Source organism: Sminthopsis crassicaudata, chromosome 2 (genome assembly GCF_048593235.1).
Source record: "Sminthopsis crassicaudata isolate SCR6 chromosome 2, ASM4859323v1, whole genome shotgun sequence".
NCBI classification, from domain to species: domain Eukaryota; kingdom Metazoa; phylum Chordata; class Mammalia; order Dasyuromorphia; family Dasyuridae; genus Sminthopsis; species Sminthopsis crassicaudata.
Window position 1 is genome coordinate 593,616,055 of NC_133618.1, and position 16,858 is coordinate 593,632,912.

General features: G+C 36.5%; 1 protein-coding gene across 1 annotated transcript in view; it reads left to right on the forward strand.

Moving 5' to 3' along the window:
* Positions 1-15,560, forward strand: part of LOC141553751 (pancreatic lipase-related protein 2-like) — a 33,551-nt gene extending 17,991 nt beyond the window's left edge. Inside the window, exons 9-13 of the mRNA XM_074285238.1 lie at positions 3,941-4,059; positions 6,342-6,471; positions 6,774-6,885; positions 8,463-8,630; positions 15,277-15,560. Of these exons, the coding sequence (XP_074141339.1) occupies positions 3,941-4,059; positions 6,342-6,471; positions 6,774-6,885; positions 8,463-8,630; positions 15,277-15,340 (593 nt within the window). The 3' untranslated portion in view covers positions 15,341-15,560. The remainder of the gene's footprint in view (positions 1-3,940; positions 4,060-6,341; positions 6,472-6,773; positions 6,886-8,462; positions 8,631-15,276) is intronic.
* The last annotated feature ends 1,298 nt before the right edge of the window (positions 15,561-16,858 follow it).

Below are 16,858 nucleotides of genomic sequence, written 5' to 3' on the forward strand. Positions count from 1 at the left end.
TGGCCCGAATCATCTCATTGTTGAAAAGAGCCTCGTCCAATCACAATTGATCATCACATATCTTGTTGTTGCCATATACAACGTTTTCATAGTTCTACTCACTTCATTTAGCATCATATTAACTCATTTTTAACTTGTATTCCACTAGAAGCCCCATATCTTTTTCAGATCAACTGCCATCTAAATGTGCCTCTCTTGCTTCCCACATATGTTGCAGATTCTGATATCTGACTGCCTCTGCTCCTTACTACTAGATTGTCCTTTGGCAGGTTATTTATTTCCTTGGCTTTTCTCCCTTTTTATAAAATGAGGGGATCTAACTATTTAAGCTCTAAGGTGTCTTTTTCACAATTTCTAAGATATCTTTCATCTCTAAAATTCTAAGTGACAAAAAATTAGAAAATAATTTTAATAACTGGAATTTGATTGAAAAAAAGTAACAGAAATTTTAAATTATGGCAGTGGTTATGGTGATTCTACTTATAAGTGGTTTTTTGTTTTTTTCCTGAAATACAAAAAAAAAGTTCTAGAAGTTTTTAGGCTATTGGCCAACCCTCTTCTTACGGATGTGAAATTTATAAGTATTTTAGGCAAGCTGTTCATAATAGAGCTAGCAGGAGTAACCTATAATCCAAAGCTTCTAAAATTCCATCTCCTATGGCTAGTTTCTTGATTTTCTTATAATAATAGCCCATTCCACACTTTACCTATATCATTGAATTTACCTGCACTTTTAAAAATATTTTAGTTCTATATTCTGTCCCTTTTTCCTCTCTTCCTGAAATGGTAAGCAATCAGATATAGGTTATACAGGTGCAATTATGTAAAACATTTAAATATTAGTCATTTTGTACAAGAAGACTTGAATAAAAGAAAAACAAAGAAAGTCAAAAATAACATGTTTTAGACCCTCTCTGGGGTAAGAGAATATGCTTCATCATTAATCCTTTGGGATTGTCTTGGAACATTGTATTGATGAGAATAGCTGGATCATCCACAGTTCTTCCTTGAACAATATCACCTTTACTGTGTACAATGTTCTCTTGTTTCTATTCACTTCATTATACATTAGTTCATGTAAGTTTTTCCAGGTTTTTCAAAGTCATTCTGTTTGTTATTCTTGTAGCACAATAATATCTCATTACAATCATATTCCACAGATATGAAGGTAATGGAATATTTTTGTTCTATGAAAATGATGAACAAGTTGATTTTAGAAAGCCTGAAAAGATTTACATGAACTGATGCTGAGTGAAACAAGCAGAAATAGGAAAACATTGTATACAATAACAATTGTACACAATAACAGTAAGAATGTGTGAAGATCAACTATGAAAGATTTGGTTCTTCTCAGTGATTCAGCGATTCAAAGCAATCCCAATAGACTTTGGATAGAAAATGCCATCTGCATCCAGAAAAAGAATTAAGTAGACTGAATGTAAATCAACACCTGCTATGTTCACTTCTTTTTTCTGGTGTTTTCATCTCTCCCATGGTTTTTCCCTTTTGTTCTGATTTTTCTCTCCCAACATGATTCATAAAGCAATGTGTGTTAAAAATAAACAAAAAAAACCCAAATAAATAAAAAACAACAATGATAAACCACAGCTTTGTTTAGCCATATCCTAATTGATAGGCACCTCTTTGATTTCCAATTCTTAACCACTACAAAAAAGAGCTGCTACAAATACAGATAGGTTCTTTTCCTCTCCCTCCTTCCTTCCTTCCTTCCTTCCTTCCTTCCTTCCTTCCTTCCTTCCTTCCTTCCTTCCTTCCTTCCTTCCTTCCTTCCTTCCTTCCTTCCTTCCTTCCTTGTCTAGTTTCTTGATTTTCTTATAGCCCATTACATATTTTACTTTACCTATATCATTAAATTTACTGGCACTTTTAAGAATATTTTAGTTCTACATTCTGTCCCTTTTTCCTCTTTCCCTGAAATGGTAAGCAAACAGATATAGGTTATACATGTGCATGTATTCCTCCTTCCTTCCTTCCTTCCTTCTTTCCTTCCTTCCTTCCTTCCTTCCTTCCTTCCTTCCTTCCTTCCTTCCTTCCTTCCTTTCTTCCTTCCTTCCTTCCTTCCTTCCTTCCTTCCTTCCTTCCATCACTTCCTCGCTCCTTCCCTCCCTTTCTTTCTCTTTTCTTTTTTTCTCTCTTTCCCTTCTTTACTTCCTTCCCCTCTCCTTTCTTCTTCTCCTCTCTTTACTTCCTTCCTCTCCTTTTCTTCTTTCTTCTTTCTTTCTTTCTTTCTTTCTTTCTTTCTTTCTTTCTTTCTTTCTTTTCTTTCTTTCTTTCTTTCTTTTCTTTCTTTCTTTCTTTCTTTCTTCCTTCCTTCCTTCCTTCCTTCCTTTCTTTCTTTCTTTCTTTCTTTCTTTCTTTCTTTCTTTCTTTCTTTCTTTCTTTCTTTCTTTCTTTCTTTCTTTCTTTCTTTCTTTCTTTCTTTCTTTCTTTCTTTCTTTCTTTCTTTCTTTCTTTCTTTCTTTCTTTCTTTCTTTCTTTCTTTCTTTCTTTCTTTCTTTCTTTCTTTCTTTCTTTCTTTCTTCTTTCCTTTCTTTCTTTCTTTCTTTCTTTCTTTCTTTCTTTCTTTCTTTCTTTCTTTCTTTCTTTCTTCCTTTCTTTCTTTCTTTCTTCCTTCCTTTCTTTCTTCCTTCCTTCCTCTCCTTCCTTCCTTCCTCTCCTTCCTTCCTCTCCTTCCTTCCTTCCTTCCTTCCTTCCTTCCTTCCTTCCTTCCTTCCTTCCTTCCTTCCTCTCCTTCCTTCCTCTCCTTCCTTCCTCTCCTTCCTTCCTTCCTCTCCTTCCTTCCTCTCCTTCCTTCCTTCCTTCCTCTCCTTCCTTCCTCTCCTTCCTTCCTTCCTTCCTTCCTTCCTTCCTTCCTTCCTTCCTTCCTTCCTTCCTTCCTTCCTTCCTTCCTTCCTTCCTTCCTTCCTTCCTTCCTTCCTTTCTTTCAACATCTTTGAGATATAAATCTATCAGGAGCAGTGAGATGGTACAGTGGCTAGATCACTGGCCCTGAAGTCAAGAGGAGCTGAGTTCAAATCCAGCCTCAGACATTTAACACTCACTAACATCACTTAACTCCAATTACCTCACCAAAAAAAGGGGAAAAAAAAGCTATATAGACACAGCAATGGCATGGTTTCATGTCATTGAATCTTTACCCAAATCATTTCATAAGGTATACAATTTTCTCTTCTCTTTCTCATTTTCCTCCTCCTTTTATTCTTCCTTTCTTTTCACATTAACCCCCACTTTTTTTCTTATATTTGCATGATTCTAAGAAACTACATTCTCAGTCTCTTCTGGGTGTCCTCTGTCTCTAGCCAGGAATTTGTCATGCCTCTATTTTTTTAGCCATGCTAGAGAAATCCAGATCTCATTCTTGGATATCATCTTCTTAATTAGCTGTTCACTTGTCACATCTGTTTATCTCTTCCAAAGCTTTCTCCATAATAGATGCTTGATAATATTTGTTGAATGAATGAATTTCCTAAACTGCAATTGTATGTACCAAACATCAAAATATTGGTCAAATCAGTCGACTTAGTAGTAGAAAAATCAATCAAACCAGTTGTTTGCTGTCATGTAGACAAAACAACCGATTTGATGTCTGTTTTTTATTTTTCAAGTGGTGATTTTAGCTTTGAGTAGGCACAGCTTGAATTCAAGTTATGGGAGGGTAGAAATAGTTACGGATTCTTTAAGTAATGGTGAAGAATTCTTGCAAATACACTTGAATGTAAAGGAATTGGAAAAAACTCCTGTAATTTAAAATTATTACAACATATGTAAAAATCCTGACATTGACCTAGGAATTGTGTAAATAATTCAAAGTACAAAAACAAACAAGCAAAATATCAAACTCTAACTGCCTTGGTCAGATACCTTAATGGAAAAATGAAACAGCATTCTTGCTGAGTTTAATTGCAGTTTGTCTCCACAGGAACACGCGATTTTGTAGCTTGCAATCACTTGCGAAGCTATAAATATTATGCCAGTAGCATCCTCCATCCCGACGGCTTTCTTGGTTACCCTTGCAGTTCCTATGAGGTTTTCAATTCGGTAAGTAATCAAAATATGAGTTTTAACCTCAAGATACAACATCATCACAGAACATAATTTTGTTCTACCAAAGAACAGAAGTCAGAATTATGAGTTGGACTTAGGTTAAACAATTAATAAATATTTATTAAATCCCTACTCTGTGCTAGGCAAAATGCTAAGTGCTGGGGATATCAAAAAAGCAAGACAAGTCCCTGTCCTCAAGGAGCTAACAAGCTAATGGAGGAGAAAACATATAAATATACATATACAAAGCAATCTATATATAGAACAAATAGGAAATAATTAACAGGAATTATGATGGGTTTTCTGTAAAAGTTAAGCTATAGGTCCAGTTTTGAAAGACTTGGGTTCAAGGCCTGTTTCTGAAATACACTAGCTTACGGAATACATCCTTCCCTCTTTAATGAAATCACAAGTCAAGACAAGTCTCAACAACAAAAAAGAAAATAGGATAAAATAAAACAAAAGAGATATAAATTATCATCCACTCATTGAGTCCATCATCTTGATTGATGGAAACAGAAGAATTGCATGGGAAAACTTCAAAAGCATGTAATCATAAGACAAGAACTCAAAGAACTTGATACATAATGGAGGATTAGAATTCAGATCTTCCTGACTCCAGGACCAGCTCTCTATCTCCTGAGCCACCTAGCTATTTCTACTGACTCATAACTAGAACTAAACAGGTCCAAGGTGAGATATAGGAATCATTGACACACTATCCTTACTATATCTGAACATACCTAACTGTTCTTTGTACTATCACCACCCTCTACCTTACTAACTTTGCCCTAGAACCAGAATTCCTAATTTTGTGGCAGAGGGAGAAAAAAAACTCAGTCAAAGGTCACAGATCTACCTCCCTTATCAAAGTCATCTCTGACAACATGGTGGGAGTCAACTTTAAAAGTGATTTTTAACATTTATTTTTGAAAGACTGGAAAGAGAATTACATGAAAGATGCACATTTTTCCATTTCCTGAATTTGATTTTCACAGAATCATAGAAGTTTGAGTTAGAACTAATTTTAGAGACTCTGTAGTCCAGCTTTTTATGCAATGCAGGAAATGCTTCAACAATGGTCCTGAAAGATGCCTTCAGGGACTGGAAAGTTTTCCAGTGGCAATGTATTCTATTTCTGGATAGCTTTGCTTCTTAAAAAAATACTTTTTTGTTTATTCTAATTTGCCTGCCTATAAATTACACTCACTTTTTCTAGTGGTACCCTTAAAAGTTAAGTAGAATCAGTCAAATCTCTCCTCTATTCCATAGCTTTTTTATACATTTTAGTACAGGAATCATGCTGCTACCCTAAGTTTTTCTTGTTCAAAATAAACATACTTGTTTTTTCAACTATTCCCTATATGACATAGCTTCAAGTCTGATATTCTTATTTCTTTCAAACTATGGCTGATTCTACTTGGCCATGCTGGTGTGTGTGTGTGTGTGTGTGTGTGTGTGTGTGTGTGTGTGTGTGTGTATGTATGTATGTATGTGTGTGTATGGGTATGTTTTGGTGTATATATGATAATGTCAACATAAGTCATCTATCTAATGAGTCAAAGGGTATTTATGATATTTATATTCCAAGAAGCTATCATGGTACTGACAAATACCTGGCACTTAATAAGTGCATCTATATTGATTATTAGAATGGCTATTGGGTCTAGTATTGTATGAAGCACTATGAAGGATGTAAGGGAAGCATAAGGCAAATCCTTTTTCTAATGGACTTTATCATCTAGTTGAAAACATATAATCCTATCCCATGGAGGTCAACTGGAAATATAGGTCAGAGTGGGGGGAGGGAAGGAAGATGGGGAAGAACAGGAAGAACAGAAAGCAGACTGCTAAATAACAGTGAGAAACAAATAGTGGGACATTTATCAGCAATCACTTTGGGTTTTGCCAAATGTTTACGTATATTATCTTATTTGATTCTCCCCCAAATCCCAGTACCCTGAGTTAGGTACTCTTATTTTTTTCCATTTTCTGGATAAGGGCAGTGATATAGACATGCTATTGGTCCATAAAGTGTGCCAGAGAGAAAAGGATTTTAAATGCTGTTTTATGCGACCTTGAGGCAGTTACCTAAAGCCTTCTTTGCTTTTGTATCCCCACCTATAAAATGAGGCTGATATTACTTGTACTATTTATTTCATGGGATGGTTGTTAGGAAAACAACCCCCACATAGACCAAGTAATTACCAAATATTCAAATAAATGACTGAATATATTACATTTCATAGACTAATTAATTTCTTTTTATTGAGCAGGATGCGTGTTTCCCTTGTCCAGCAGAAGGCTGCCCAAGGATGGGTCACTATGCTGACCAGTTTAAGGGAAAAACAAATGCATTGGGGCAAACATTTTTCCTGAACACTGGAGAGAGTGGTAACTTTACTCGTGAGTTTCCTTTTTGTTTATTATGTCACTTTTTATAATCCTCAAAAGTAAACTTAATTTTTTCCAACCCATCTTTTTTTACTGGCTTAACTTTACACTGGTGATATAGAAAGGTAATGAAATGAAGTAGTTCATCATTATGATCCGACTGTTATAGATCTTTTCCTAATAGATCAATAGAAAATCCATCCATACATAAATATCTATTGACTCATGGGTCAGAGCCCTATATAACTCAAGAAACAAGAAGCATGCTACAAGTATTCTTTTCAACATCTTAAACATAATTTTCTTTTGAGCAGGTTGGAGATACAGAGTATCAGTCACACTCTCCGGGAAAAAAAAACTGAGTGGGTATATCAGGATTGCTATGTATGGAAGCAATGGTGTTTCAAAACAATATGATATTTTCAAGTAAGTTGAATATTCTAGTAAAATAGTCCTTTTTCCTACACATTAAGTCATTCTTTTCCAATTTTTTATAAACTGAGGCCCAGAATGGTTAAGTACTTTGCACAGTAGAAATGTTCTTGAAAGATTACATATAAATTAATTTTTAAATAATTTTTAAAAATAGCACCATTGAATTTCAGAGAGAGAAGATGTCATCTGGTCCAAATGCACCTTGTCTTAGAAATAAAGAAACAATTCAGAAAAGTGATGATTGCAGATAATTAGAACCAGAAGGGTAGAACCACTAACACTTAGTGAGAGTCTACAGGAATCTTTTGCAGGTATTAACTTCAGAATGGTCTTGGGTACTTTTTCCCTGGGAGTCTTCCATACTTTTTGCTCCCTGAATAATTGTGATTCAACTCTTTGAAGTCTTCTAGAAGGTGGAAAATCTTTGACTCAATCTCAATCACATCTATACATCTTATCCCCACCTTCCACCTCCCAACTGTACAATTCTCCAACTGTCTTCCCACCTCTATCTTCCAGCCCCACTGAATGTGCAATGATTTGATTTGGTCTGATTTAATAATACCTGTAAGAAAAGAAACTGTGGCTTCATCTTGTAAAGATATTCTCAACCAGGCATTGTTGAAATTATTTTAAAATGTTTAAAAAATTAATTTAAAATGTTTAATATGTTGTCATTTATTTGAACAATTATTAATTGATTGCTTTATGTGGGGTTTATTTTTCTAACAACCATCCCATGAAACAAATAGTACAATTTTTGAAAGTTTAAAATGTTAAAAAAAATTATTTCAATACAATTCTTTCCCTTGTAATTTTCTGCATTAAAATGTATTTAAAACTTTTTTTTTCTGAAAAAGGGACCATCAGTTTCACCAGATTATTAAAGAGATTCATGACAAAAAGTATTTAAAGAACCCATGTTCTAGTCCAATCCTTTCCTTTTAAAGATTAAGACAAAGTTTGTTAAAGAGAAGAGATTTTTTTCAGTGTATAGTAGGGAAGTCCTGGAGTTAATTCTTTTAGAATGAATACTTTCTAATTTACTTATTTTGAAACTTCTTATATAGGAATATTGGATTTTTCTTAAAGTGGAACATTCATGTATTATAAGCAAAAAAAATCTATATTTTTATTCAATTTACATTTTTATTTTTGAATGAAGTCAACATTCTACTTTTTAAAAAAAAATTTCTGGCCACAACTTTGTTGCCATACAAATGACTCTAGAATGATCTGTGGCATATTTTTTTAAATGGATAATTGTGTATCTGTAGGCTGCCTTTGATGGATGTTGGTTCCTTAAAGTGTTAATGCACTCTTCAAGCATCAACCAAATATCAGAGAGAGAGACAGGCAGTGGATAAAGTAGCTTCCCATCATTTTCCAAGCTGTGTTGTAAGAGAACATGCTTTTGGTGTTCTAAAATTATTCAAAACATACCCAACACCAATTTATAAATACTGTAAAGTTAGCCATTTCTTGTGATTTTGGGAAGGGAGTAAATTTCCAGTTTTCCTAATCTCATAGTTCATTAACATGATCTTTCCTTGCTTCTCCACTTTAAGGGGAACCCTGAGACCAGGTGCGAGTCATAAGAAGGAGATTGATGTTGACATCAATGTGGGGAAAGTGGAACAGGTTAAATTCCTTTGGTACAACAATGTGATCAACCTCTTCTGGCCCAAATTGGGTGCTTCAAAGATCACAGTGCAAACTGGTGAAGATGGAACAGAGTATGTACATTCTGGATATAATAATGATTGTTATTTAAATTATGTTTTTAATTTAAAATTTTATTAAGTTTATTAAATTAAATATCTAAATTATACAATTTTTTCTTCACAAAAACTTGTGAGGTAGGTAAAGCAATAATTTTAGGACTTATTTTATAGATGAGGAAGCTAAGATCCAGAGAGTTTAACTCATTTGCTTAGCCAGTCAATAAATGACAGTCAGGATTCAAATTCATGACTCTCTCAATTCAAAGTTTACTCCTTGACCAAGTATATTTATCTGTTTTCTTTCTTGTTTTGGAAATCAAATGACAATTCATTAAGACCATAAGCTGTTAGGTAAAAGCAAGAAGTAGCAGCTTCAAAAAAGATCAGTCATGAGGCTAGACCAGAGTGAATTTTCACCTGATAAATGCTACAGAAAATTTTTAGGAAGTACCACTGGAAAGGCAGTGACACCAATTCCAAGGATCATCATATGATTATTCATTATTTAAAAGTATTTGATGGAAAGATATGAAAGATCATAGCATTTGAGAATATGAGATGAATCATGAGCCTGGCCCTGAAGGACAAAATTCTTCCTCTGGGAAACACCAATCCTCTTTAAATTGATCTTAGAAAGAAATAGCAGGTGAGGGGGAAATAAAGGGAATATAAAGTCCCCACAAGGCAAAATAATTAATTATTCTCATTGAAGGGGAAGGGTCCTATGAATTCGTCTATTCTGATTCTTTCACTTTTTTAGATAGGTAGACTGAATCCTAGAGAAATTCAGTGAAGAACTGTAATTAGAATAGAATTTTTCAGGTGTTCTGACTCCACATCTTTCTTAAGCAGATCTATATTGATCATTTTTGGGTGCTCAACTATAGCATCATTTATCAATTATTAGGGTAAATTCTATGAGCTTGATCAATGTCAGTGAAAGTAGTAGGAAGAAGATATTTATGACGAAACATGACTTATGGTGAATAACTGGAGATCTGATGTCGGAGAAAGTTTGAATTATAGATTGGCTTGTTATTTTGGGGAAAGATGTGTCTCATCTTATAAGAGAAGCTGAGTGGAAACTCTAATGTGTTAGGATTACTAAGTGAGAACTGAGGTTGTCTGGATAGTGACAAGGTGAGAATTCAGGTTGGACAATTACAAGGTGAGAACTCAGGTTGACTTGATAGAAGGAGCAAGCCCATTGACTGAAGTGGTTCTTCCCAGAAGCCCTTGCATTATCCCACGCCCATTCTCTGGGAGGATAAAAGACACAATATTGGGCCTGGAGAGCAGATCGGCCTGGAGAAGGATAAGAGCTGGAGGAGATTCAGAGCCAGGATTCAAGAAGGAAGACTCTCTGCATTACATCAGGCCTGACGGGGCTCTCTGCAGGAAGGGAAGTCACTTCTAAGGACAAGAGTTAACAGCAACTGCCTGGAGACAATGGTTCACTACAGGAAGAAGAATCTGTCTGAGAGATTTGAGTAGACACAGCAGATCTCTTCCCAGAGAGCGATCCAGCAGCTTTTGGAGACGACAGCTCGCTACAATTGGCGTCCACACGTGGGGCAAGGACTTTTGCTTATCCTGACAAGAGGAGCTAGACCAGACCTTCGCAATTTGGCGCCCGAACAGGGACAGATACGGTCCTGATTCCAGTGGAAAAGCCTCCCATCCAGATCTCAGTCTCTCTGACCCAGAACCGTGAGTAACGAGGAAACTTTGTTAAAGATTAAGTGAGTGTGCTAATAGATAAATAAGGAACTTGTTAAGGACTAAACCAGGAATCTCTTATAGCTGAAATGGGGCAAACACCTTCTGTTCAAGGAAAATGTTTAGAGAGCATCATCAAGGTTATGAAAAGCCAAGGATTGATTATAATTTTAGAGGAGATTACTGAACTTTTAAGAACTGTGAAGGTTATATGTCCTTCTTTTTCTCTGGAAGAAGAATTGGATCCAGATGAATGGGAATTAGTAGGAAAGCAATTAGGTGAACACTACAATTCCAGGCCAAACTCAATTTCCAAAGATACAATTCATATATACAATGTAATCCAATTGGCTTTAAACAATGTTATTCTAAAGGAAGAGATGAAGGAGCAAAATGGGGAAGTGTCAACTAAACTAGGTGAAAAGGATGAATCAGATAACAATGAAGTTAAGTACAATTCTGAGCAACAGGAGCACCTCCCATCTCCTCCCTCAATTAACCCTTCATGGGTGGAGCAAGAAGGAGGAGAGGAAGAGGCAGAAACACAAACAGAATTGCCTGTGAAGCAGCCTAAGCCTATGACAAGATTAGAAAAAGCATTGGTTAAAGCTAAGAGAGAAGGACAGGATATAAGTGATTTTATACATGCATATCCTGTGATTGAAAATATTGATTCTGTAGGTCATAAAATGAGAAGATATGCACCTTTAGATTTGAATAAAATTAAGGATTTGAAAAAAGGTTGTACCCTTTATGGGACTACATCAGCTTATGTCAAAATGTTACTAGATGGTTTGTCTTATGAAGTCCTAACCCCAAATGATTGGAAATCCATAGCAAGGATATGCCTGGAACCTGGAGAAAATTTATTATGGCTTGCGGAATTTCATGAATTATGTAAAATTCAAGTCAGATGCAATTTGGAAATAGGAGTTAACACACAATTCACTTTTGAGCACTTAGCTGGTGAAGGTCAGTATGGAGAGAATTCGGAACAGATTAATTATACCATGACAATATATGAGCAAATTGCTAAGGCTGCAATAAAAGCTTGGGGTGTCCTTCCTGGACAGAAAGATCGTGGAGAGGCTTTCACTAAAATACAGCAAGGTCCCAATGAACCTTTTGCAGATTTTGTGGGACGTTTGCAAACTGCTGTCAAAAGAACTATTGGAGAAAATTCAGCTACAGAAATAATGACCAGACATCTGGCTAAGGAAAATGCCAATGAGATTTGCAAAAGAATTATATGGGGATTAGACAAAGATGCTCCTTTAGAGGAGATCATAAGACGCTGTGCTACAGTGGGAACAAATGCTTTTTACACCCGGACAATGATGAATGTGGAAAGACAGGGTCCCTCCTGGCAAGGGCCTTCTAGAGAAACTCGGCGATGTTTTCAATGTGGAAAAATTGGGCATCTAAGAGCTCAGTGTAGGTATGGAGATACAGTGAGAAGACAGGGTGAAAGAAGACCTAAAACCCCATGTCCAAAATGCAACAGAGGATTCCATTGGGCATCAGAGTGTAGAATAATTCAGGGAAATGGGATGAGGGGCCCAGATCCAGGGCCCCAGGCAAAAAAAAACTTGGGGCATGATGGCAGCTGATGTTACACCCAAAGAACCTTTAGAAGGCCAGGACTCTGATTTAATCAACCAGCAGAAAAGCAATCACATGGCAGAAAGGGATTACCTGATAAGTGAGTCAAAAGCCAATCAGATTGAAAAAATGGATTACACTTGGGGAGAATACAGGCCTTTTAAACCAACAGGGCTGTGCCCAGTGCAAACAACTCCAATGTAATTGTCAGATGATGAGAAGAGATTTAGAAAGTGGTAAATAGAAGGAAATTAGATAGGTTAACTGCCTGGGAGAGAGGGTTTGCTTGTATTTCTTCAGCAGGAGAAGGAATCAGATGGGTGCCAAAGAGTCATATTCGCCTTGTCCATCAGAGAGAGACAGAAAAAGAGAAAGACCTCAAAATAAAGGAGAAGATCTAAGAAACATCTGACACTGAAAGAGCATGGATAATAAGAAGACTGTTAAAGAACTTTAAAAACCAGCAGGAATCATTGGACTTCCTCACACAAGATGAGACTAATGGACAATGGACTTATGGACATTTATAAATTTTCAATTTATGATTATTTGATTATAATTATGTTATATACTTCTAGCATGTGTTACATTACTATGTTACTATGTGCTTATGTAATTTATGTAATTATCTGTAATACTTCCCATATTGATGGATTTATGTTTCAAGGTCATGACTGTCCTATGTTCTAAATCAAATTAAAGGGGGAGATGTTAGGATTACTAAGTGAGAACTGAGGTTGTCTGGATAGTGACAAGGTGAGAATTCAGGTTGGACAATTACAAGGTGAGAACTCAGGTTGACTTGATAGAAGGAGCAAGCCCATTGACTGAAGTGGTTCTTCCCAGAAGCCCTTGCATTATCCCACGCCCATTCTCTGGGAGGATAAAAGACACAATATTGGGCCTGGAGAGCAGATCGGCCTGGAGAAGGATAAGAGCTGGAGGAGATTCAGAGCCAGGATTCAAGAAGGAAGACTCTCTGCATTACATCAGGCCTGACGGGGCTCTCTGCAGGAAGGGAAGTCACTTCTAAGGACAAGAGTTAACAGCAACTGCCTGGAGACAATGGTTCACTACAGGAAGAAGAATCTGTCTGAGAGATTTGAGTAGACACAGCAGATCTCTTCCCAGAGAGCGATCCAGCAGCTTTTGGAGACGACAGCTCGCTACAATAATGCTCATTGGCCACTTGTGTATAACTAAGTATAAGAGAGTTGCCTGGGATATTAAGAGGTTTAAGGCTTTGCTCACTTTCCCACATCTAGAATATGGCAATGGCAGAAAAAGAATCCATCTCTTCAGCACTCCAATGCTAGCCTGTTATCCACGATGACTGTGAACTCCTCTCAGAGTCAATCAATCAATAAGCATTTATGAAGTATTCTCCCTGAGCCAGGTTCTGGACTGAATGCTGGAAATATAGAGGGAGGAATAAAACAGACCTGGTCCCATTTGTATACATATGGCCAATGTGGGAATATTTTTTTTTTGCTTAACTAAGCATATTTGATGTGAGGATTTTGTTTTTCTTTTATTCTTTTTGGGCAACAGGGGTAGGGAAGTGAGAGGAAAAACCAATGCTTGTTCATTTTTTTAGTTTAAAGAAGAATATATAGGAAATAAATGCAGAATGATTTGGGAAACACTAGCAATTGGGTCAGGGTAGAGGACAGGAAGCTCAAAAAAAGCTTTATATAAAACTCAGTTGTTGATCCAAGCTTTGAAGGAAATCAAGGAATCCAAGAACTAGATGTAAGGAGGGAGTACGTTCCAGCATGAAAGACTACAAATGCAAAGGCATGGAAGTGGGAGATTGTCATGAAAGATTATATTCAAGAAAACATAAATTGTAAACTAATATAACTACAAATTTACTTGAAAATGAAGTGTCCATAAAAAAACCAATATCCATTCTCAGTGGCCCTATATTATATTATGTGAAAAAGGATTTTAAAGAGAAGTTCATCAATTTACAATGATGTTCCCATGGGGATTAATTACTACCAATTGGTCAATTTCAGCCTACTTTGGTCTAACTCAGTATTGTATCCAACACCAAAATCTACTTCTTGGGGCTTTAACATCAATCCAGTAGAGGAAAAACGACAACAGATAGATAGCAAGCCTCAGAGCTGAGTTCAAATCTTACATCTTATCCATAATGGGTTATGTGACTCTGTACAACTCATGTATTCTTGGTCAGAGGAATTAATCGTGTGGCCAGTCCATAACTCTCCTTAGTGGGACTCAAAGCAGACTCAAATGCTATTGGGAAATATTTAACAGCATAGATATGTTATTGATTAATCCTGTCTGACTCTTCATGATCTCATTTGAGATTTTCTTGGCAAATACTGGAGTGGTTTGCCATTTCCTTCTCTAGCTCATTTTATAGATGTGGAAATGGAGACAGAGTTACGTGACTTGGCTAGGGTGACACAGCTAATATGTACTTAAGGTTGCATTTGAACTCAGGAAGATGAAATTTCCTGATTCCATACCTGGTACTGTAGCTGCCCCAACAAAATAGATAAGATACAATACAGCACAGATAATATTATATTTAAAACTAAGTCCATTTGCAGCCTGCAGGGATCATTATATAAAAAGACAATTCGACAACTCTGTCCTAGTCAACTCTCTAAGACCATAAATTACAAAGAATGGGGGGAGGCCTGCACTGATGGAAGGAGATTCTTCATCAAGGAGTTCCTTATTCCAGTGAAATCACAGATCAGGTGCACTCCCTAACTTTCTAGGGTACACAACTACTATCTTGGGACTGGACTTAAAAGATGAAGTAGGAATTTTTTTCTCCTTCAGTAACTGATTAGGGAAATTAAAATTGAACAGATACCTGCAACTTCCAATAGTGTCAGTTGTCTGAACCCCTGAAAAGAGTTGCTTCTATTATTGAAATTATATGTCTGCACTCTTTCCCCCAAAGTGGGAAGGATTAGAAGACTTGAGGGTGAGTTAACACAGACTTCAAAATGAATGGCATATGGATTAATGGAGTTTTATAATATATTACTTATAATATATTACTTATTATATATAGTTCTAGACTCAGAAGGGACCTTAGAGACCATACAATTCAATCATCTTATTTGACAGATGAGTATAGGAGGGCCTAGGGAGGCTGATTTGCTGGGCTCTTAGTGATGAGCTTTGAACTGAGGTCTTTTGACTGCCCAATAGCACCCAACCTTCTACAAAAAGAAAAAACAATTGCGCCAAATCACATAACCAAGGCTGACCAGCCCAATAAACGAAATCATCTGGAGTCTCACCTAAAACATGCCACCTATTGATATTTTTATTTTTACCTCCACAGGTATCATTTCTGTAGTAAAGATACTGTTCGGGAAGATGTTCTGCAAACACTCTCTTCTTGCTAGAAATAAATCCTGGTGGTCTTGCGGTGATTTTGTTGTGATAAAATTGTAAAATGCACCCTCTTGTTTTGTGTAATATTGATGTCTAGCCTCCTATCATGTTCTGTTTATTAGCCTGACTAGAAGCTTCCTGAGGGTAACAGCTCATTTAAACTCTGTTGTCTCTCCTAGTGATCAGCTGACAGAAGGTATCTAATAAATGTTTAGTGTATGAAGAAAGAAATGAATTGGTCCATTTTCTTTGTATATACTTGCTATCTTATCTGGGCACATGGTGTAGAATATAAGTTTCATGACAGCACAAAGTGTTTTGCTTATGTCTTTGTATCTCTAGCGCCTAGCACCATGATTGGTATCCATAGCATGTGCTTAATACATTCTGGTTGAATTGAATCGATCAAAACTTTACACTGGTGATGTCTAACACTATTCAAAACTCTTTTTTGAGGACTGTCCTCGTGTATTAGCTGAATTTCCACAGGTGACAATATGCTGCCTTATACAAAAAAATGGCCCTATCAGATCCAAAAGGAACATGCATGAAACATACCAAAAAATAACAAGAGATAGACCCTAATGAAACACACTAGAAACACACCCAGTTGTACAGAATTAATCGTCTTAAATTTTAAATGAACTTTTCTGGCAGTGAATGTTGTCAGAAACATCCATATGCAACATCAATTAAGAGGTTTTTTTCATAATGCAATATGGACAGTGATGGGAAAACAACAAGATAGCTGGAGCAGGAAGAAAATGCAACAAAAGGAGACAGTCAGTGACCACAATAGATCCCAGAATCTTTCCTAAACCATTAGGAATTGAGGCTCGTTAAGGATTGTATAGTACTAAATGGAAGAATAATAACCTACAATTTAGAGGAAGGGGCAAAGATAGTTCATTGGGGAAATTACTCTCAAAGCCTACTTGTTCATTGGCAAAATAAATAGAGGTTTTAGCACTGCCTATGACCTCACTCAGATCTTTAGAGCACCTTGTTTCAATCCATAGTGATTTAAGAAACATTTTCTGACAACCTGAGTCTGTTTGTTTCTAACACAAACCTAGCTGCTGGACCACTGATTGATCAGCTGATGTAATGCTGGAAGATGAGTTGTAATATAATGGGGATGTGGGGCTGGGTGGAGTGGGTGGCTTGCTAACTCCTAAGGAATTCAGATGAAATTAAATCATACATATTTAAAACTGGGGCATGAACATGTAAGTAGATGAGGGAAAGGATTTCAAATGAGATAAAGGCTTTACAAGCTTTAAAACCTTCCATCAACTTGAGGTTTGTCATCATTATCATAATTATTAATATTCATATTCGTGTAACACCAAAATCAGACTTTGGCCCCCAAACAGAGTAGAGGCTGGGTTATTCCTTTCCAGAGGCCAGTGAGACTAAATGTTTGCCCAGACCCCCCCTCCCCAATGAGATGTCAGAAGCCATGGCTGCTAAGGCCATTGTTTCCAGAGTGATTCAATGATTCCCCAGCAATTTTGACCTGGCCTCTT